General features: G+C 39.6%; 1 protein-coding gene across 7 annotated transcripts in view; it reads right to left on the reverse strand.

Moving 5' to 3' along the window:
• LOC124112858 overlaps nucleotides 1–21,987 on the reverse strand; it is a 37,924-nt gene extending 15,937 nt beyond the window's left edge. Inside the window, exons 1-5 of one of the 7 annotated variants that reach the window (XM_048398980.1) lie at nucleotides 21,859–21,917; nucleotides 16,321–16,652; nucleotides 7,660–7,772; nucleotides 5,990–6,272; nucleotides 3,821–5,594 (exon numbers count right to left, since the gene is read on the reverse strand). In XM_048398980.1, coding sequence (XP_048254937.1) covers nucleotides 4,381–5,594; nucleotides 5,990–6,272; nucleotides 7,660–7,662 — 1,500 coding nt within the window. In that variant the 5' untranslated portion in view covers nucleotides 7,663–7,772; nucleotides 16,321–16,652; nucleotides 21,859–21,917 and the 3' untranslated portion in view covers nucleotides 3,821–4,380. Of the gene's footprint in view, nucleotides 1–3,820; nucleotides 5,595–5,989; nucleotides 6,273–7,659; nucleotides 7,773–16,320; nucleotides 16,653–16,916; nucleotides 17,807–20,208; nucleotides 21,483–21,858 lie in introns of those variants that run through there. The other 6 variants (XM_046473028.2, XM_046473026.2, XM_046473025.2 and 3 more) reach the window with 6 other exon arrangements.
• Nucleotides 21,988–24,963: the final 2,976 nt, after the last annotated feature.

Below are 24,963 nucleotides of genomic sequence, written 5' to 3' on the forward strand. Positions count from 1 at the left end.
TGTACACAGATGTCACGTGCTATATTGTGGGGGTAAAATAAAGTAACGTGTTTAAACAACTCTGTTGAAATTTTTTATTTAAGTTTTGTAATCAGTACATTTTGTGAATAACATATCTATGAATAACAGTGACAACCCCCTTTTAACTTTCAGTGTGATCAGGGTATGGCCTGAGTGAGATAACGTTATAAGAGTGAGTGAGTGAGTGAGTGAGAGAGTTTGGTTGTACGCCGCTTTTAGCAATATTCCAGCAATATCACGGTGGGGGACACCAGAAATGGGCTTCACACATCGTACCCATGTCGGGAATTGAACCCGGGTCTTCGGCGTGACGAGCGAACGCTTTAACCACTAGGCTACCCGACCGCCCCTAAGGTTATAAGAGGGAACTGATACTGCTTGTTAGTGTGTATAGTATCTGCTCTTTGTAGAATGTGCATTCGGCAGTTGTGTGAGTTTAATGCCCCTGTGAACAGTATATTCCAGTATTGTAGATTGCAGTTTCTGTAGTAAAGAGCGGTCGGGTACCATGTGGTTAAAGCGTTCGCTCGTCACGCTGAACACCCGGGTTCGATTCCCGACATTGGTACAATGTGTGAAGCTCATTTCTGGTGTCCCCCGCCGTGATATTGCTGGTACATTTGTAAAAGCGGCGTAAATCTAAATTCACTCACTCATTCTGCAGTAAAAAGAAACCTCGGAATAGCATGTCTTTCAACCGGTCTCTACTAGTCACAATTTTGACACCATATGGTCACACAGTTTGTATGGGCACTCATCGTCCTTCTTGTCTACATAGTTCGATCCCCGGCCGCGTCATACCAAAAAGAGGGTACTTATTGTTACCTTGCCTGGCGCTCGGCATTAGGGGGATAAAACAAGGACTGGTCGGCTCGGAGAATAATGTGTGTAGTATTCATGTTTAGACTACGGCAAGGTATCTCAGTGGGCTAGCACTATAAAACCGGCATTAGTCCAGAATTTTACAAACAGCACCCACGACCCTAATGGGATATAACGTCGCGTTCAAGAATGGCACTTATATAGTGACGTGCATGCAAGTGTGTGTGTGCATGCTCGTGTGTGTGTGTGCATGCTCGTGTGTGTGTGTGTGTGTGTGCGTGTGCGTGTGCGTGTGCGTGCGTGCGTGCGTGCGTGGTTACTGATGCGTCAAATTTGGAATGTCCTAAACATGTCTTACATAAAACGTTTTGACAGATTTACTAAAGCCTTGAATGTTGTAAACCTGATCAAACGACTTTTCAGCGTCGTATGACACTCTCTATAAAATCTTCATGGAAAAAGCATGCTTGATTTTACCTCAACAGATGTGAAATATCGATCACAAAAGCTGGAGCTGCGGGAATATTGTTCGACATAATGTGAATGTTTACTTTTTGAAAGTTAAAGTCATCCCTCTTGTCATACAGTGTTCTGGATAGTTTTTGTCTCTCTAAATTTGTATGCATAAACATAAATATAAAACAGATGAGGCTGCTTCTCTGGTCTCTTTTATTATCATTTGCAGATTATCGGATCGTGATACCATGTTTATAGGATGGGTTTGTTGCATTAATAACACCATCAAGTACATGAAAATATGTCAACTATATCTCATATAGCATTGAACAATCAAACAAACAAAGTACAACAAAACGTTTTTAAAAATAAACATTTTCACGAAGTATATCGTGCATTCGGAACAAACCAGGGAAGATGGAAAAAGATATATCTTGGATTGTATATATTATTTATATTGACAGGAATTCCAGCCTATCTATTTATATTCTCTATGCTATGTCATAATATACGGGTAATGAAGGGTCTGTCGAGTACACAGGAGGAACTTTTCTTGGGCAGCTCGATTCTCAACACTGGTACACTCTCTGAAGACCCCTGAAGACCCGGGGTAGGCTAGGTCTTCAGGAACCCATGCTTGCCGTAAAAGGCGACTATGCTTGTCGTAAGAGGCGACTAACGGGATCAGGTGGTCAGGCTCGCTGACTTGGTTGATGCATGTCATCGATCCCAATTGCGTGGATTGATGCTTATGATGTCAATCACTGGATTGTCTGGTGCAGACTCCGCCATACAGCTGGAATATTGCTGAGTGCGGTGTTTCACATTTATGGATGTCAACTTCATTATTATGAGGAAAAACAGCGTTTCGGAGTATATGCTTACTCCTTCATCAGGTGAATAAAGGCTATAAGGCAGAGAGTATATATATGTACATGTAAGGACAACAAAAGTAATAAGATAACAAAAGGTGGAAACTAACAAGGGAGGCCATATTATTGCCGCTGATAGGTGATTAGTAAAAGACAATGGAAGCCAACACTTCACAGTATTTAGCGCTGATGGTTATGGACAACTGGAAGCCAGCCCTTAAATTATCATTGATTGGTGATGGGCAATGGACAAAAGGCAAACGGGAGGCCGGGGGTAATTATCACTGATAGGTAAAAGAATGGAAATAGCATTAAGGGCAATAGGAAGCCAGCTAGATCATTAACACCGTGACCAGGGCACCTATCTGCCCAGTGCTTGGGACTTTTTGCTTTGATCTTTGTCGATGTTAAAATTATTTTTTTTGCTGATCTAATATGACACCGTATTCGGCAACTAAACACACCAAAACGAGGTTATTATGCCGAAAAGTTTACACTATTTGGTATCTTTATCGCACATGTCATGTCAAAATGAAAACTTACAACCGGTATAACTGACAGGATCAGTATATGTTTTCTATAGAAGGCTTAATGTAAACACAAACGTTAACAAAGGAATACATAATGAACTGAATGTGAACGATTAAACAAGTATTCTAGCTAAAATGAATAGAATTATTACAAAATTGCCCGCATGTTATCAGAAATCTGGGGGTCACTGTAGTGAGTGAGTATGGTTTTACACCGCTTTAAGCAATATTCCAGTAACATCACGGCTTGGGGCACCAGAAATTGGCTTCACACATTGTACCCATGCGGGGAATTGAACCCAGGTCTTCGGCGTGACGAGCAAATGCTTTAACCACTTGGCTACCCGACCGCCCCAGAGGCTTTTTGTATCTTGATAACAGTCCGCTTTCCCCTAACAACGGGCTGCATCTTTTCTATTGCTATTTGACGTACGTACGTCACTGGCGTCACGTTGCTTGTTTGTGACGTCATCCTATATTTTGTTCTTTGACGTTGCTATTTATAAGTTAGTGACCTCCGTTGTGATCCTTTTTCCTCTATAGTTTTAATGAATAAAGTCATGAACGTGGATTCTTAAAAATTGCCTTTTCAAATAACAATTAATGATATGAAAAAAACAGTTGTCGAATAACGGATTTCTGTACCAGACGTTTCCTGTAAATATGTCAGGTGGGTGTTGGAAAATCCAAAATGGCTGTTACTGACGGTATACGGTCTCATATTAGGTCAGTAACAACCATCTTGGATTTTTACTGACGGTATATGATGACAGCAGTTCTGCTCTCTGATGGGTCAATCACATTTTGAGGCATAATAAACGGATATATGTGTCAATGTGGCATGCAATAAGCTTCCTTTACAATAAATAACGTCAGTTTTAGAAACATCACACCGCACGCTAATGACAATGCCATCAAATTAAAAACAGCTCTGACACCACATATTCCAACACATAACATGGCATTCAAATAAATACTCATACTCAAGACCTGTGATGTGTATGGCAATCTCGTTACACAGAATGTATCATAACAGTTCAGCACTACAGTTCAGGAGAATATGTTTTGTTCCTTACATCAGAATAAATAAGTCATGCTGTATTGCACAGTTTCATATTGTTCTCTCTTTTGGTAGAGCTAGATATCTTTTACTCATGTACATCCCAACAACAGTCACTTATTCACTCATTAGAAGGTCAAAGCTGTAGGTATAGTTCTAAACATAATGTTGGCTGTGGGGTAGCCTAGAGGTTAAAGCGTTCACTCGTTAAGCTGAAGACCCGGGTTCGATCCAACATGGGCATAATGTGTGAATCCCATTTCTGGTGACCCCCGCCGTGTTATTGCTTGAATACTGATATAAACGGCGTACCCACTCACTCACTTAAAACATAATGGAAACGAATTTTATTGAAACGTATCCCGGTGAATTTGGAGTGCTGACATGAAGTGATCGCAATACATGTCAGGCTTGCATGTCACTGATTGTCAGTGACCCATTCATATAATTTCGACCACTTTTTTGCCTTTCGAGTTAATCGAGACTGATTATTCTCTGGCATTGACGTGTTATATTTAAGAGTAGGCCTCAGCCGTCTTGAAATTAACATGCCATCAGCCTACACTACTGTACAGCGTTGGCTGTATAATGTGCTGTGTTCTCTTTCTCCTTGGCCTCTTTAAACAGTCAAATCTTTGAATGTGAATACATTAACACATGGCCCAAGCGTAACATACATCAGGCCATCATTGTCCAGACAGAGGCATCGGGGATGTTCCAGCCCTTCTGTGAGCACATCTCTGACAAACTGTCCGGACTCTGTCAGTTGAATCACCTTCTTGCAATCCCGGTCCACAAGGAGAACATCTCCTGTGCTGGTTGTTGCGAAACCTCGAGGACAGCTCAGAACATTTTCTCTGGTTGAGGGGTAATAAAAAAGAACTTCTCCATCACTGGTCACCGACACAAAAGAATTCACATCTCCTTGGCCAACGAGAATATTCTTCTGATCGGTAATTTGGATATAATCTGGACTCACGATTGAACCTGTGTTAATGGATTTCAGCACGTGTCCCTCCATGTCAAGGAGATCAACAGAGTTGGAAGTTTTAAATGTTCCAGCCAGTAGCTGTGATGGGGCGGGACACGCTAAGGCGAAGTATTCCTTCTTTGTCCTGATGGTTGAGAGTAAGACGGGATTGGGTGTGAGCTGCACGGTAACTATTTCCTTACTATCTGGAACACTGACTGCTATATGTTTTTTATGTAACTTTGCTATTTGCCAGGGTCTGTCAGAAAGCTTCAGACATCTTTTATGAAGATTTGACTTTGATGTGTAAATGGATTTCAGACTTCTGTTGATGAAATCTGCTACAATCATGATCGTATTTGGCTCACCACTCGAGCTCACCACAGTGACGTCAATCAAATCAGGACACCACTTGTCCTCCTTTGTGTGACAGTCAATGGTGTGATGGAGGACAGCAGACGACTTCCGGTCACTAACATCGTGGACAACTTCAATCTGGTGAGAATAGTCACCATTTTCGTTTACACATTGCGTGAAGACAATCCTCTTTGGAACTGGCCTGTATTCCAAGAGGGGGATCATATTTTGTATAGATTCAACATCACACACATCATGCTTTGTACTGCAACATTTATCACAAAGTGCAATATTGCAACCTTTGCAGTAACGTTGGACCTGGCTGTCTCTGTGCTCTCTACACATTAGATTCTGCAATGGATCGACAGTTGAAACAGACAAGTCTGTGTTGCCCCGATCGTGTGAAAGCGGGGATGTGCTGTGTGGCCCAATACTTCCAAAACAGCTTTCTGGTGGGGGGACTGGAGCTGGCAACTCGTCATGTCCTGATATATTTCCAAAAGAACCTAAAATGTCGAATAAAAAGTACCAGGTTAATAAAAAGAGAGATACAAATAGATATTCTGTATTATAAAATAGTCCTAGCACCTATGCAGGTCGTAAGAGGCGACTAAACTGACATGGTGGTCCGACTTGTGGCATTGATATAGTGTTAATGTATAACGCGTGGGACGTTGCTCATAATATTAACCACTGGTTTGGTTGACCGAGACTCAATTATTTGCAGGCCTCTGTCATATATATGGTATGATGTGGCTTTAAACTACAAAACCATTCAATATAAATAAGCGTTTGTGTGAACATTTTACTCATGTAGTACACGTTTTAGATCTACAAGAACCTTTTTCAAAATCTAGCATGTCTTCTTTTCCTAAAGCTCAGGGATACTCAAGACGATCACCTGATGTACAGTCGTTTACCAGTTCCTGGTTGGAAAGGTTTGGCTTCAGCTGGCTGACCCGCTCCTCTACCGGTCTGTCCCGAGTGGTACCCTTCGTCAGTTGTCGACAGGTAGGACATAAGATTGCATTGCGTGTAGCGTTTACTTCTTCAGGCTGTGTGGTGGTGTATTTCTGTAGACAGGGCTTGCAGAACGTGTGATTACACTGAAGTGTGGCACGATCAGTGGTCACCTCAGCGCAGATCGCGCATCTCATGCTTCTGTATTCTAAAAGGTCTACCATCTAGAAATGACATTCAAATTCAAATTAACAATAAAGATATTAGATCGAGACACGATATCTTTCGGACTCTGCTTCAAGACATTCACAACGATTGCGGCGCCTTAAGCTACCCCAAGGGTCATAATCTGGGTTAATCTGTGATTCGAGCCAAGAGGTCCTCGATCAAATAATGAATGCATCCCTACACAACAAGATGTTCCGCTGTAGTGAATCATTGGCTTTCCCTACACCCAAACAGAGTGAGTGAATTTTGTTTATGCCCGATCTCATTAAAATCAGATTTAAGTTATCGCTGCCGCTAAACAAATATCTGAGGACATCCCATTACGGGTCTTGTCAGAACGACCTTTCGCGAACTTTGACCGACCACTGAAATGACTGACAAGAAGTCGACATCAGCCAATTAGAAAGCAGCTTTCTCGAGCTTTATGGCACTTTCATTTCAGACTACGCTTGAAATATTTGTTGACACAGTTCTCGATTAAAATTTTGAAAACTGAACAAACGGATATTCGGGAATGTCTAATATATGGTTGAGATTGTATGGCAATGCTTACCACGTACTGTGAAACGCCCCCTCCGTTCTAATGTTTACACCTCGGAAGCGAGAGATAGACGATAATTTTGACGGAATCAGTCGTAGGGGCCGTAACTGTCGTTCGGAATACACCGAGTTAACATTTTCGAGGTTGCATGATTAGAAAACGCATTCCGACTGTCATTTTCATGATCTGGTAAGCGACGCTTTGATTGGTCGGGTGAAAGGTCGTTCTGACGTTACCCGTAATGGGATGTCCTCAAATTTGTTTAGCGATAGCGCGAAAAATGATCTGATTTTAATGAGATTGGTTTACGCCGTTTAGAACAGTATACCCGTTATATTCCGGAGCGCCCGCTTGATGTAGGAGGTTAGCCCCAGGTGATGCAGGTGTTAGCAGTTTACCACTTTGGTGAAACCCACGAACAGGGTAATGGTGCTGACAAACCTCGAAACATAATCAGGTAGAACCAGGACTTGAACCCACGATCATAGGTCTCTGGCTCGAAAAGACAAATAACTCTTGACTGCGAATTTTGGCTCCTTAGGCGACCGGGCCAATCGTGACCCCTACCTAATACGTATAGGATAGGTATAGAATAGAGAATGCATCGTAATGACAAGACCTTGAACACAGTGTCTCTCTGCCCTACTTTCGAAACCACTGTGACGCCCCTGTAAAGAATGTATTTGATATGTGCAGTGTCGGTAGTACAATGGAGTACGCATATATCACATGAGACGGTGATTTAGTTCACAGTTCCACAAGGCTCCAGACACATTCTACAATGGTGTTTTAAAATGGAAGTCTTGCAAATTTTGAAAAGTATATGTAATTATTGCACTTACCATAAAAATGGCTCAAGACAGAAATATGTTGTGCCAACACCCCTTGTTGCAATCCGTATCGTACTCTGATAAACGTGTCACCTTCGACGTTTTGCCAAATCCATAACGATGACCTAGCAAGAAATGAAATTAAAATTTATGTTCGTTTTCTCCTGCAGATGTGTTAGCGCAAACCTCGTTTCATCGCCTATGTGGTCATACTTTGGGGAGACTGGGTTTTCACGTGGAGTCAATAGATGTGATGTGACGTAAATAAAGATAACGCTGTCAACACTTGTAGTGTTTACTTTGTAAACTCAATACAACCTGAAGACGTTGCATTATTTCGTTGCATCTCTTATAGGCCCCCCGTAGGCACAGTGCACATGAGTATTGCATACTGTAATTAATCATTTGATATTTCACTGACTTCTTCTTTGATAGGCATTTAGAAGTTGGAGTACTAAGTAAGGATAAGAATTTATGGATGAACAGCTTCTTTATTACAATTAAGTGCGACGTTTTGGTGTAGGTTCTAACACCCTTACCAACAAGTGATATACAGAGTGTGGTTGACAAGTATACATACAAGTAGGAGGCAATGTTTATACAGTAGTGTAGATATTGTTATACTGGAGTAGAGTATACACATGAGTAGTGATGACAATCACGGTGAAGTCATTGACATAAACAAAGGATGAAGCCAGTAATATATACAACGGGGTTATGGCTGATTGGGGTCTTAGATGAGTTGATGGTACGCCGGGGGTATGTAATAGCCTTGGTCACGGTTGATTGACGACTGGAGTCTTTTGATGTTGGTGGCTTCTCGTAGTTTCCTGATATTGAAGTCTTTGAGGTTTCACTGGTCAGTTATGACGAAATTGGTGGGTCCCGGAGCATCCATGTATGTTGTCAACCCTTTTCAATCCTCATCCATATTCAAATTCTTAAATCCTTCAGTGTTTGAACTTAATTGTTTTCAGATTTTAAAATCAAATATTGCAACAAAGCAATAGCATGCAACCAAGAACAAAACATGAGGTACATATGATAAAAAAACTTGATGTAAACTTTCAATAGTTTCTGTGAAGAACCTTACAAGATATAATCTTTAAAGTAAATTCTCTGCGGAAACAATGATCAAAATCAAAATCAAATATGGCCGCAACTAATAACTATCCCATAAAGGATATCAATGTTTGATGTGTTATCACCTGGATTCAGGGTCGTATGCTTTTGAAGACCTGTGTACCCAAAACCCTGAATCCAATATGGCTGCCAAACCACATGGCCAATGTCCACAGTTAAAGAACAAAAGATGTCAAGCACCTAAAGCAGGAGGCACATGTAGAGTGTGAAAGTAATCGGAGTCGCGGTTTCAGAGCAGCTGGGCAAAATACATCTCATGCCAATAAGTCATTTAGTTCCAGTCAACTTGAATCCACTTTATAAATTCAGTGCACATGAGTATGCTATAGTGTAATTTATTACTTGATATGTCATTAGTCCGTTTTGACAAAATTGGCGGGAGCCAGAACATTCTTGGGTCTTCTGAACCCATTCCAGTCATTGTTCATATTCGAATCCTCAAATGGTTTCTTTGTACCAATGCCGTCAAAAGTAAGACGCAGCTACGTAATTGGCGTGTGCAGGGGTGTCCCAGGGCATAGGGCCCTAATAATAAAACGAACGATTACAATAGAACAATATGATTACAATCATAATCTAGATCCCACTCTTCATACACACACGAAATTTGGTCGAAATCGGACCAGTAGTTTCCGAGATACAAGTGTTCAGAGGTCTGCTGTACGGCAGTTTGTTGCAGGGGTCAAATTTTCCGGAAGAGAAAAGAGCGTAGCTCCCTTGTCCATTGAGCTACAGTCAAACGGATTAGCGTTCTGACGCAAGGGACCCTGGATTTCTGTCGCATTGCTTAGATAAAGTGCTGAACCTGTTTCCGATCCATGTTCGAATCCCCAAATGGTTTGGTTGTACCAATTCCGTCAAAAGTAAGGAAACGCTTGCAAGACATCGCCTCTACGACACTGACGTGTCCCAGAACGTCACGGGATGTTCTGAACCAATTTCACACGCCGTCCATATTCGAATCTGCATATGGTTTGCTTGTTCTGGGGTGTCGGGGGGCCATTGAAACTGAGTTCTTAATGACACTAATCTTGGCTGTTTTGCCCCCTGGATCGGGGAGCAGGACTAAAAACATTTTCAAAAGTTCAAGGTCACTAAGGTCACAGGGTCAAGGTCATTTAGGAAGTCCGTTAAACGACAATGTACTTTTTTTGGCGAGCTGAGTCGCAACTGTAATTGCATGTATGGTAGAAGCGATTGGTTTTTATGGTTTACCCCGACCTGTTGTATCATATGTTTAGGTCAAATTTCCGCGGATCTATCCACTAAAACCTTGTTTTGTCGATTTCCCATGAACAATGTTACGTACAAAGCTGAAACTTTGGAGGAATCTTCCAACGGTCTGTATCTAACAATGCAAGTATGGTTTCCATGACAACCTGACGAAACGTATCTTAAATCCAAGATGGCGGCCAAACGGTTGGGTGTAGCACTTTTGAGCCCAACTCCAGATCGAAATTGATCAGTATCTTATGAAGATGTCACATGCAAATTCTGAAACCTATTGGACTAATAATGGCTGAGATATATGATGTTTTATGCCGTTTTTATCACTTTAATGCATTCTGACGGTCTTCAATCAAATATGGCCCCCAAATGACGCAATATTTTTACAAAGAGCTTAGAACATGAAATGTTCAGCGTCTGATGCTGGTGCATTATTGTAATTTGTAGTACTTTCAATGAAGAACTTTAGTAGATACGTAGTTTGTAAAGTAATTTTATTAGAGGCTACCAAAATCCAATATGGCCGCCACATCACGTGATTTTTGACATAAGAGCAAGAATAGAACTTGTTCAGGAACCAAAGCAAGATACAACATTGGTTGTTCAAGTGCTTTACCTGATAAGTTTCCAGTGCCAGAGCTTGCTAAAGAAGTCCTGTCAAAAGTTTGAAGATTACTTTGGGCCGGAAGCAAGAGTCAATATAGCGGCCATGGATGACATATCTCAGCATTTTTTCTCAGAACTTAGTAGTATGGTACTTGGACATAAAGTATGTAAAGTTTGGAAGCTTTTTAGCTGGTAGTTTGAGCTGAGCACATTTTGAGAGACAAGTACTGAGAAAAATGGTAAAAAAGAGCCAAAACCTCTAATCCAATATGACGGCCAATCGAAGCCATTTAGCGACTTTGGACTCTGGGGCCAAATTATTGGGTATCTGATTCTGCAGCTGTACAAGAAATTTGGAAGTCATTAAAGCTTTAGTTTCGGAGATATTAGCTGTTGAAATTGCAATTTTTGAACTTGTTTTGAGTTACCTGCCCTTAGTCCCTAAGCCAAGAGCCTTGAGATTTTTGTGGTATCTGCTTCAGGACCATATGTATCTTTGTACAAATTTCCAAGAGCTTCCGATAACTGGTTCATGAGGTAGGATTGGAGCAAAAAACGCTGGAATAATAAATAATAGCCCTAATAAATCGAACGATTGCAATAGGGCTCTTGTCTTTTAGGCAGGGAGCCCAAATAAGAAATCGTTATTTTTGCGATTTTGACTGTTTTGACCCCTGGATCGGGTAGCAGGATTAAAAACATTTTCAAAAATTCAAGGTCACCAAGGTCACGGGGTCAAGGTCATTTAGGTAGTCCGTTAAACGAAAATGTTCTTTTTTTGGCGAGCTCAGACGCGACTGTAATTGCAAATCTGAAAATTTGCAGGAATTTTCCAACGGTCTATATCAGTGTAATGATATATTGTTCAATAAAAGTCTCTCTCCTCCCCTGGTGGTATCTTACGATTTTGCCAGAATGCTGCCACTCATATGATGGCTTATGGTTTGCATTTGTCCACGTTTCATCAAGATAAATAATTTTGTAACCCTCTTCTCGTTTCTATGAAATGGTGCGTAAATAGTTTGCTCTCATATGTACCCAAACAGTTCTTTCACACAGTGATAGTTTTGTGCCTGACACACGTTTGTACCGAAGCTAAACTTCACTAATAACCTACATATTGTATATCTTGAAAGGGAAATATTGTGTTCCTTATGTAGAATCATCTTAACGAAAGCTCGTTTTTTCTGGTGAAATCTTCAAGTAACGTCTCTCACTACTCTAAAATTGAAACGGTCTAACTTTGCTACACATCTTAATTTTGAGACGAACCCCTTGTCAAAGATATTTGAAGACTTGTCAATGGCCTGATCAGGGGAGATAATCCGGTATAGATCCGATGCTCTTAAAGTTCGATCTGAAACCTGGAAAGCGATACGATTGTAATACCTCTCTAGGCTTCCTATTTGAAGAACAAGTACACACTTCTGAATCCTGTGATAGGATGACTTTCTTGATCAATGTATGTTAACCGTCGTATCGTTTCCGTTCTCCAATCATGCATATTCATTATTACATTTGTAAGGATGACCTCAGGTCATGCACGAGAATCACTTGCTTACATGAACTGTTTAAGATTCCATCAGTTGCTACCACACCCTGAATGTTGTCATCAAAACGAAAGCGATTTTTTTATGATACATATATGGGTTTCCTTTTTCACAATTGTTGAAGAAAGTTGTAAAAGTTAGTTTCTATTAAGACACAGGCAAACATTTCGATGTGTATAAATATGATTATATGAATTTGAATTAATTTGAAGATAATTGATTAAAACGGTGTCAAAAAAGTTAGGTTGACGGACTATATACCTGTATACTAATTATTAGACTCTGGAGATCACATCGCTGCACATGTTTGGTTGTTTTGTTTTTTTAAATTTACATCATTTCATGTAAATGTGTAACTGAAAGTACAGAATATTTCGTCCAACTATATCAGCATATTTAACTTTAGGCTGACTTAAATCTAAATTATTTCACTTCAGTAAGAAATAGTTGTATGACAATATTCCCGAGGTCCTACTTTGGATGCATGTGTAAATTAGTTCGCGAACGACAGTAACATCCTATTGCGGTCTACTATGAGTACCTGCAGACAATAGTGTTCTGGTGACAACCACTTCACAATGTCAATAATTTCTCCCACAATAACAACCAAACCTATGGCACGTTTCTTCTAATCTGGACGATTCATTAGAATTAGAATTAACATGTTATAAATATTGTCATTTTACTCACTATATCCAAACAAGTTGTATAACAGTAGAACCAGGTCCTATTGTGGCTGCGCGTGAAAGGCACTGTGTGACCCCGAGAAATTGTTGTAAATACACGTGTTTATTACAATGTGTTTCGTTCCTCGACAGCTTACGAGAAATGTTTTTAAATGATTGCTTGGATTTGCCAAAAAGTGATTACTATGCTAAGATTTGTTTATTCCTGTTGAGTATGATGGAGTATTTGGACTGTCATGATGTTCACTTTACTTTTGTTGCTTTTGGAATCTGAACATTATTATTTATACATACGTCTGACAAAACCTATGACAATATTTGAATTTAACTTTGCTGCAGTCCCAACTCTTGTACACGTGTTATATAACTTACATGACGGGACGAATGAACGTGAACAGATGTTTAGAATTTTTAAGCAAAAGCCATCTGCAATCTATTGTTCACAGGACGTTCATTTCACTAGGGAGCTTCATAGAATGAAAACCGATGAATAAGGAAACATGATCAATTCCATCTTATCAGATTTACAATATTGGAAAGGTTTTTTGAAATTTCATACCTCTCTTTTGAGGAGCACGAACGATGTGGAACTGATTAAAAGTGTGGCTTCTAATACCAAAGGTGTTGGTGATAAAGTATTAATGACAACGCTGATTTTATTGGTAAGAATAGGAACGCTTTAATATTAATATTTACGAAAAAGAAATGGAAGAATGTTATCAGAAAAGATAAAACAGAAAACCTTCCAGGTGTGAAACATGACAAAGAAACCGAATACTACAGATAAAATGAGAGAATTAAAAGATTGTAATAAAATCGAAACACAGGGTCTCATTACACGACCGAAAGCAACATTGATAGAAAAAGTGGAAAAATCAATTCTTTCTTGAATTAACTCAATAAACATAAATACAAAAATATATTACCAGAATAACCGATAACAATGGTACAATATTTGATTTACAGTAACAGAGTTTACATGTACTACGATGAACCCTGTGTAACATTCAAAGTGGTCAATTTCACACAACAGCTTTCGCTTATATGTATCAATGTACACTTCCCCGGGTTCAAGCAAGTGCGCAAATGTATCATTTACAAGTTCATAAAAATATTCAAGGCATTTATCTTCAGTATCAGTCCCATCAACATGGAGTATCAAATCCCCTCCTCCGCCATTTCGTAAAGCTGACACTCGTTTGGAGATATCTTGGCAAAGCGGTTTCTAGTCTGATTTTGGCTTGTGTTTCTTTATCTTATCTTTTACTGGTTTGAAAAGAGGGCGATTTCCATGGATAAAGAACAACCTCTTGACAGGCTTAATTTTTTTACATACAATATCAACTTCCTTGCACACTCAGCATAAATCTGAAACAAAACAAATTGATAAGAGATCGAACATTCTTTTTTGAGGTGTGTTCGGGGATGGGTATTTGTGTGATGGCAATCTGAAGGAGATAATCCAGTACAGACCAAAAAGAATATTGCAGAAAATTTAGTTAAAATAACCAAGAACTAGTTTTTTTATTTTAAGGGTTTACACTGTTGATGTATGGAAAATAATTGATTTAACCAAACGTTTCATGTTATATACTAGTATATTTAATTGAACCAGGGATGACAAAAAAGAAGCTTAAACCTGTTGGATTTCGCTCATAACAAACTAAAGGAGTAGACATGCGGTGGTCTCGTAGACATTCATCATTGCATTCATAAGACCTGTGTGAATTCATTTATGAAAAACAAATTGGTCTACATGAAGTTTGAAATAAAGTTGCAGTCGCCAAAATTAACATCATCAAATTCAAAAAAAATAATTTCTATAGCTGAATAAAAAACTTTCGAGTTGTTGTCATCTCTCTATGTTTATTTACATATGTACAACATTTTTTGGCCCACGCTTGATTGCTATAAGTGGGAAGACTGTTGTGCGGAAGCCAAAAATGGAACCAATTAGTAACCTGAATATGCAATTGCATGTGTTTATAATGATGTCCTATGCATTTCCCAATTTTGACATTACCTATGTTACCGTGTTTTTAGGTGAACAATTGACTTGCCTTTGCATGTGTATATGGCGGGTTGCACTGTCACCTTCTCGCAAACACCTGGTATCATCACTATTTGATATTGATTCATAAACACGTTTCTGGTTGTTGGAAATCTTACAAAAGGCCTTTAGCAGAGGTGTTTTTATGATTGTGGAAAAGATTCATTAGCGTTTTTTGTAAGTTATTCCTATTTCTTACCACGACACCGGTACAATGCTTTAAGTAAAACATTCTTTATGATTAGTGAAACGGTTTTTGTAGCTATATATGTAATGGTGATATCTTCTGTGGTTCTAAACCCTCGAGACAAGGGGGTAATCATATAGCATGTCTAATGAAGCGCACGTACAATATCCATGAATGAGATATCTGTGCCAAAATGCAATAGAGTGCTTGTACTTGCTCAGTTGGAATGAAGACATTAATACAAATCCTTACTTCTCTGCAGACCTGCGTTTGATGAATAAGATCATAATAGCTAATGACTACCCACTTTCACAGTGGAAAAGGACCCGTGAAGATTCCGGGGTAGAATAGGTCTTCAGCAACCCAGCAACCATGGGATCGGGTGGTCAGGCTCGCTGACTTGGTTGATGCATGTTATCAATCCCAATCGCGTGGATTGATGCTCATGATATCAAACACTGGATTGTCTGGTCCAGACTCGATTATTTACAGACCGCCGTCATATAGCTGGAATATTGCTGAGTGCGGCGTTAAACAACAAACCAACCAACCAACCACAGTGGACACCATGACATTGAATCTAGGCTCTCCTTAGGTTTTGACCAAATATAAAGATACACAGCTGCTTATGTCTTCACAGAAGACGAATGAAAAGTGAGATATTAGGGACAAATGGGTTTTGAATCAGGTTGCCATGGAAAAAATATTACAAGGCATGCCATGATTTAACAAGTATTTGGTGATAACTGGGGGCACTCATTCTGCTTAACTGCGGTATTAGATTAATAAAAAAAATATTAAAAAACAATATCACCACATCACTCATTGCTACATGACCTAATACTGGTGGTCCTGGTGATAAAATGCCAGTAATGATACTCTAGAATAGGGCCTTCACAACTATTTTTGGCTTGACTAAAACTGAATCTGTGGAGAACGTTTCTTTGCAAGCCATGCAAATCACATGCATGTGATCCCAGTTGATGTTATTTAATTTGTCGATATTGTAACACCTGTTAGTGAAATGCTCAACACGAATTGCTGAGTAGTTCTCATGCATATTTTTTTCAATGTGGCTACTGGATTCGCACATCTTAACACAATTACGTGTCAATTCAGCTTAACTAGTCTGGTGGTTTCTGAGAAGACGTTAAGAGACGACCAGAACTCTATCTATACAGCTCACGTGACTTTCGCTCTGGTGAGATAAAAATAGTAACTCACCGGATTTTGATTCAGCCTCCCCGGAAGTGGTCGATTCAGCCTCTCCGTGTGTAGTTGATTCAGTGTCTCTGGGTGTAATCGATTCAGCCTCTCCGGGTGTAGTTGATTCAGTGTCTCTGGGTGTAGTCGATTCGGTGTCTCTGGGTGTAGTCGATTCAGTGTCTCTGGGTGTAGTCGATTCAGCCTCTCCGGGTGTAGTCGATTCAGCCTCTCCGGGTGTCGTCGATTCAGTGTCTCTGGGTGCAGTCGATACAGCCTCTCTGGGTGTAGTGGATTCAACCTCTCCGGACGTAGTCGATTCAGCCGCTCCAGGTATGGGCAATTCAGCCTCTCTGGATATTGTCAATTCAGCTTCTCCAGGTAAATTGTTAACGTTCCAGACTAGTTTATATGTTTTCTGTTACAGTCTTTAACTATTGTTATCATAGAGTTGATTGTTAGTGATAAGGATCCATTGTAACAGATATTGTTTTGTGCTTTCGTTCATGGTTAATTGCTTGGACGCGACGTTAAACCCCATTTCACCTCACATCACCTCATGGTTAATTGAAGCAGAAACATCAGAATTCTTAAAAGGGAAATAAGATCATACCTACCTTGGCCGTTTGTACTCATGGCGATACATCACACACATATAATGGTATATATGTTGTTGTCACAAATAAACCATATGCATTCAGTCTGACCAAAGATTGTGTGTATGACATGAAATCATGTGTAAAGCAAATGTATTTAGATCTTTTTGTCAAATAGATACAATAACCACTCTATGAATCCAACTATATCATGAGCATGTGTTCATGAATCTATTAGATACCTATGATACCAGGTGTTTGCGAGGATTATCCTGTACCAACATTGGCATCCATAACAACCACATGCAAAAGCAAGTCAATTGTTCATATGTGTTCTGTTACACGAGAACATTCGGTTCAAGTCAATATGACATATGAAAAAACATGGGGTAAATCACAGACTAATTTGAAAACACCTCAACACCTTCCTATTGTTTTTATTTGACTGGGGTCTAATTAAATCAACACTAGATGTATAATAATATATATCCTACCTCCTAAGTTATATTTACAGGTAATTTTAAATAATAATGGTGGGTATTTATTTAAAGACATTTTATATACATATTTTCCGAGTTATTTTGTGTTAAGTTTAATGTGTCTAACTGTAGCCGTGTAATTTTTATGAATACATTTCTTTTCACATCCATAAGGTACATTGAAGGTGTGAACATGTCCTGACATGTCCAAGGGTGATTAAATAGATTTTGGAACATTACCGTTGTTTTGTTCCCCATGGGGACCCGGGGCAGAATGTGTCCTCAGTATCCCATTGCTTGTCATAAAAGGCGACAAATTAGACAACCCGTGTGCCGTGGATTTGCACCCCTGTGTCGATGGAGGAAGGTAATATGGTAGTTGAGGGCATTTGTTCCAGGAATTGTGTTTAGGAAGTTTGACCCTAACGTCACCTGGACGGGTGGAAAAATGGGTTCTATCAATCAGCTGGTCATGTCAAGCCCTGTGTTGGAAACTTGTTACTTTAATTTTCTATATGATATTGTATTTGGGCTTTGAATGTTAAGTTTTATATGAATACGTTTGCCTAGAGACCTATGCCAGAAGGCGGTGGCTCATGGGCCAACTTGTTAATGTCGACCTCTGAGTTCCATATGTTTCCGATTTCTTGTTATGAGCCAAACCAGCCTAGCATTTTATTTGGTGAACAAACATAGCTGTTCATGCCGTATTTACTGGAGTATATCGCCCCTGTATTTCTTGTGTTTGCATGCTGGGTATAAGCAGCTGTGAAACAATGTATTTGCTGACACTCTGTGGTGGGTGGGAGCGGGGGTGCCGAAGGTGCCGAAACCTACCACCTACACCTCTTGTTCTGTTATTAGAAATGACAAAAAGAAACATATAGCTGATGAAACTATTCCTCAATCTTCTGTGAGCCAACACATCGATAAACCATGGTTTAATGACGACTGTAAACAAGCTAGGAAGTGTAGGAAGAAAGCAGAGAAATACTTTTGACATCATCCTACTGTTAATAATTCAAATAATGTATAAAATCAATAAAGCCAAGGCTCGATGAACTTTAAAACAATATAAACGTCAGAATTGGAAAAAACAACTATGTTTCCAAAATAAACTCACGCATGCATATGTCAATAGATCAATAAAAGCAAAGGCAAAGGTTCCAAATCTAGTATTCATCATCCCATAGAAGACAATTATTTATTGACTGCAAAATCTGATATTGCAAATAAATCTGGTGACACTTTAGCTAAACGCTCTTCTTCATCTAATTATCATCCAAAATTTCAGAAATATCTAAAACAACAAGAGAGGTAAAAAGTGAAGTTTAATTCTGACAATGGCAAAGATTATAATTAAGTATTTTCACTACATGAGCTACACACTGCCTTAGCTCAAGCTCATGATCTTGCAACAGGAGCTGATGATATCCATTATCAGCTCTTAAAACACTTGCCTGAATCTTGTATTGAAATGCTACTGACTATTTTTTATGATATTTCGACAACGGGACATTGAGAAATGCCATCGTTGTTCCTATACCAAGGTCGTTAACTAGATTGGTTCGTAAAACCATAGAGTTCATGGTTACTAATCGTTTGGAACCCAACAATCTAATCAGTGATATCCAATTCAGTTTCCGAAAAAATCAAAGTAAAATTGGTCATTTCTTTCGTTTAGAATCATTCATTAAAAATGCTATGGTCCACAAGCAATATGACGTAGCTATATCTTGAAAAAGCTCATGATACTACTTGGAAGCAAGGAATTTTAAAAGATTTGCATGATTTTCTGTCGCTGTTCTTAAAACTCAAACAAATTCAGGTTTGTGTTGGATCAACCCTGTCTCATCTTATAATCAGGATCAGGGGGTTCCACAGGGCAGTATTCTGTCACATTGTTCAGTTTCAAAATAAATAGTCTATCAATAGTATTAAATGACTCAATTGATGATCCATTGTTTGTGGTGGATTATAATATTTCTTGCTGTGGTTAAAATATGCTTATTGAGAGATTAAATTGTCTCTCAAGAATGGCTTTAAGTTTTCACAGACCAAGACCAATTGTATACATTTCTGTGGAAAATATAATCCCCATAAAGATCCTGAGGTATTTTTAGATGGCACTCCAATTAAGACTGTAAAAGAAGCCAAGTTTCTGGGATTAATTTTCGACCACAATTTGACGTTTTTACGCCATATTAATATCTAAAGACAAAATGCCTGAAGGGGCGAGATTTGTTGAGAGTCATCTCAAATTCTAATTAGGGCAGGGATCAGACAACTCTCCTTCACACGATAATTACTAGATAATAGATATTTAATCCGCTCTAAATTGGACTATGACACCATTGTGTATGCTGGATCTTACACAAGATTCAATACACTTAGATTCAATCAACCATCAAGGATTAAGACTATGTCTTGGTGCTTTTCGAATTTCTCCTGTTGACAGCCTCGAGCTCTATGTCGAGGCTGATGAATCTTCTTTGAAACAACGCCGTACTAAATTGTCTCTTCAATACATCACTAAATAGCATTCTAATCCTTCCAATCCTGCTTATGACTCCGTTTTTCATCCCCTAAATGAAGAACTGTTTCAGAGGAAACAAAAGTTGGGTCCACCCCAATTAATTAATATCAAATCCCATATTTTTGGTGCTTATCTACATCTAGATATTTTCGTTCCAAATTGGCTTTTGTCTGCTCCTACCTGGCAGTTAGTGAGGCCAGAAATAGACTTTTCCCTGACATGTTTTATAAACTCAGACACAAATCAGCTGGTATATCAACAGAAATATTTACAATTAAGAAATAAATTCAACACTCACCATTCAATCTTTACTGATGAATCCAAGGACGGTGGCAAAGTGGTAAGTGCCACTGTCGTTGGATCAAAAGTTATGTCATCTACAATACCAGAAAATAGCTCTATTTTCACTGCTGAGGCCAATGCTATTTTCACTGCTGAGGCCAATACTATCCTTACAGTCTTGGTATACATTCAACGACAGTCTGCATGTAAACAGTTTATCATCTTTTCTGATTCTCTATCATGTCTTCAGACACTGAAAAATGTCTCTTCGACTCATCCAGTTATTTTAGATATTTTAGAACTTTACAATGATCTTTCAACTGGCCAATACGACATCGTCTTTTGTTGGTGTCCCAGTCATGTGGGCATAACAGGTAACACAATAGCTGATGCTGCAGCAAAAGCAGCACTCAACAAATCTGTGACACCACTTCTTATCCCATACAGTAATAACAAACCTGTGATTAGATGTTACATCCGAAATCTCAAGCAAGAGAAGTTGGACAACCAAGTAGGCATGAATAAGTTCCATCAAATTAAACCAAATATCGGTTACACGTGCTTGGGTTGTCAGTCCAGGTTTGAAGAGGTCATTTTACGTCGATGTCCTATTGGCCACAGTAGATATACTCATAAATATTTATTGAAAGATGAGGATCCTCCATTTTGCATCCCTTGTGATAAAAAGAATCATTGTCAAGCATGTCCTGCTTGACTGTGTAAATTTTTCCATCACGAGGGATAAATATTTCAAAGTTTCATTCATAGAGGATCTGTTTAATCAGATAAGTGCTCCTTTAACTATTTTTAAGAAAGTGAAATAAATGATAATTTTGTATGTAGAATGTTATGCATTTGATTTAATATATGATTATTAACTAAGATTGTTAGTAGCTATGCCCTTGATGGGGGTTTAAATAGCATAAAATTATTGCGCGCCCCCCACCCCCCACCCCCAAAATTATTCAGAGCATACACCCTTAAACAAACTAGGTCATGTCACGTACCTGCAGCTTTATTAGGTTGTAATTGCGCAGTACGCTGCATACATACTGTCACGTGAGTTTTCTATGTGAGACTATGGGTCGTATCATGTACATTGTAAGACCTGTTTGAGCCTGTCTCGTAGGCCTTGCCCAAGTGTATAATGACTTAATTAGCCACATCTACAGGCCAATGCAACATGAGGCAGACAGAAAATACTCTTCTTGGTAGAGCAAGCATTAATAGGCTATATAATACGTTGAACTCAATATCCTGCGAAGAACCCACTGGGGATCCCGGATGAGAATACAAAGCCTCCCTAACCCTCCACCCTCCCCCCACCCTCCCCAGAAATATATGAAATCATTGACAAAATGGATTGTCTGGTCAAGCTGGTTGATTGCAATTCACTTTATCCCAAGGTCACGATGTCAATCGCTGGATTGTCTTGTCCAGAATCGATTTTTACAGACCGCCCCATATAGCTGGACTTTTGCTGAGCGGGTGATAAGCAACACGCCAAGAACAACAAAACGATAATGTAAATGATTACAGTGGTTCAGATTCAGCTGTACTTGAAATACATTGACAGAGACAATGTACAATTCATTAAACAACACTCTTCATTTGTATCGGGAAACGGTCAACCTGTTATATGATGAAATGATATGATTTCACGTACCTGCAGCTTTACTTCCGTGTTACCCTTCCCGACCATGGCTGACTTGTGACCTAGTTAACTTTACACATGTGCGCAGATGTCACGTGATGTATTGTTGGGGTAAAATAAAGTAACGTGTTTTAACAACTCTGTTGAAAGAATCTATTTAAGTTTTGTAATCAGCACCTCTTGTGTATTACATATCTATGAATAACAGTGACCACCCCCTTAACTTTCAGTGTGATCAGGGTATGGCCTGAGTGAGATAACGTTATAAGAGTGGGTGAGTGAGTGAGAGAGTTTGGTTGCACGCCGCTTTTAGCAATATTCCAGCAATATCACGGCGGGGGACACCAGAAATGGGCTTCCCTCATCGTACCCATGTCGGGAATTGAACCCTCGTCTTCGGCGTGACGAGCGAACGCTTTAACCACTAGGCTACCCGACCGCCCCTAAGGTTATAAGAGGGAACTGATACTGCTTGTTAGTGTGTATAGTATCTGCCCTTTGTAGAATGTGCATTCGGCAGTTGTGTGGGTTTACTGCCCCTGTGAACAGTATATTCCAGTATTGTAGATTGCAGTTTCTGTAGTAAAGAGCGGTCGGGTACCATGTGGTTAAAGCGTTCGCTCGTCACGCTGAACACCCGGGCTCGATTCCCGACATTGGTACAATGTGTGAAGCTCATTTCTGGTGTCCCCCGCCGTGATATTGCTGGTACATTGGTAAAAGCGGCGTAAATCTAAATTCACTCACTCATTCTGCAGTAAAAAGAAACCTTGGAATAGCATTATCTTTCAACCGGTCTCTACTAGTCACAATTTTGACACCATATGGACACACAGTTTGTATGGGCACTCATCGTCCTTCTTGTCTACATTGTTCGATCGCCGGCCGCGTCATACCAAATGACGTTAAAAGAGGGTACTTGTTGTAACCCTGCCTGGCGCACGGCATTAGGGGGATAAAACAAGGACTGGTCGGCTCGGCGAATAATGTGTGAGGTATTCATGTTTAGACTACGGCAAGGTATCTCATTGGGATATAACGTCGCGTTCAAGAATGGCACTTATATAGCGACGTGCATGCAAGTGTGTGTGTATGTGTTTTCGTGTCCGTGTGTGTGTGTGTGCTCGTGTGTGTGTGTGTGTGCGTGCGTGCGTGCGTGCGTGCGTGCGTGTGTGTGTGTGGGGGGGGGGGGTGTGGGGGGGGGGGGGGGGTGTGTGTTCGTGTTGGAGTTCGTGTGGGTGTTCGTGTCCGTGTGTGTATGTGTATGTGTGTGTGCTCGTGTTCGTGTGTGTGTGTGTGTGTGTGGCGGGGGAGCATTTTGGTCACTGATGCGTCAAATTTGGAATGTCCTAAACATGTCTTACATAAAACGTTTTGACAGATTATTAAAGCCTTGAATGTTGTAAACCTGATCAAACGACTTTTCAGCAAGAGTCGTATGACACTCTCTATAAAATCTTCATGGAAAAAGCATGCTTGATTTTACCTCAACAGTTGTGAAATATCGATCACAAAGACTGGAGCTAATATTGTTCGACATAATGTGAATGTTTACTTTTTGAAAGTTAAAGTCATCCCTCTTGTCATACAGTGTTCTGGATAGTTTTGTCTCTCTAAATTTGTATGCATAAACATAAATATAAAACAGATGAGGCTGTTTCTCTGGTCTCTTTTATTCTCATTTGCAGATTAATCGGATCGTGATACCATGTTTATAGGATGGGTTTGTTGCATTAATAACACCATCAAGTACATGAAAATATGTCAACTATATCTCATATAGCATTGAACAATCAAACAAACAAAGTACAACAAAACGTTTTTAAAAATAAACATTTTCACGAAGTATATCGTGCATTCGGAACAAACCAGGGAAGATAGAAGGTATATCTTGGATTGTATATATTATTTATATTGACAGGCATTCCAGCCTATCTATTTGTATTCTCTATGCTATGTCATAATATACGGGTAATGAAGGGTCTGTCGAGTACACAGGAGGAACTTTTCTTGGGCAGTTCGATTCTCAACACTGGGACACTCTCTGAAGACCCGCGAAGATCCGGGGTAGAGTAGGTTTTTCAGCAACCCATGCTTGCCGTAAAAGGCGACTATGCTTGTCGTAAGAGGCGACTAACGGGATCGGGTGGTCAGACTCGCTGACTTGGTTGATGTATGTCATCGATCCCAAATGCGTGGATCGATGCTTATGAGGTCAGTCACTGGATTATCTGGTGCAGACTCCGTCATACAGCTGGAATATTGCTGAGTGCGGTGTTTCACATTTATGGATATCAACTTCATTATTATGAGGAAAAACAGCGTTTCGGAGTATATGCTTACTCCTTCATCAGGTGAATAAAGGCTATAAGGCAGAGAGTATATATATGTACATGTAAGGCCAACAAAAGTAATAAGATAACAAAAGGTGGAAACTAACAAGGGAGGCCATATTATTGACGCCGACAGGTGATTAGTAAAAGACAATGGAAGCCAACACTTCACAGTATTTAACGCTGATGGTTATGGACAACTGGAAGCCAGCCCTTAAATTATCATTGATTGGAGATGGGCAATGGACAAAAGGCAAACGGGAGGCCGGGGGTAATTAGCACTGATAGGTAAAAGAATGGAAATAGCATTAAGGGCAATAGGAAGCCAGCTAGATCATTAACACCGTGACCAGGGCACCTAGCTGCCTAGTGCTTGGGACTTTTTGCTTTGATCTTTGTCGATGTTAATATTATTTTTTTTGCTGATCTAATATGACACCGTATTCGGCAACTAAACACACCAAAACGAGGTTATTATGCCGAAAAGTTTACACTATTTGGTCTCTTTATCGCACATGTCATGACAAAATGAAAACTTACAACCAGTATAACTGACAGGATCAGTATATGTTTCCTATACAAGGCTTAATGTAAACACAAACGTTAACAAAGGAATACATAATGAACTGAATGTGAACGATTAAACAAGTATTCTAGCTAAAATGAATAGAATTATTACAAAAATGCCCGCATGTTATCAGAAATCTGGAGGTCACTGTAGTGAGTGAGTATGGTTTTACACCGCTTTAAGCAATATTCCAGTAATATCAAGGCTTGGGGCACC

This window comes from Haliotis rufescens, unplaced genomic scaffold (genome assembly GCF_023055435.1).
Source record: "Haliotis rufescens isolate VD_foot unplaced genomic scaffold, xgHalRufe1.0.p SCAF_19, whole genome shotgun sequence".
Lineage (NCBI taxonomy): Eukaryota > Metazoa > Mollusca > Gastropoda > Lepetellida > Haliotidae > Haliotis > Haliotis rufescens.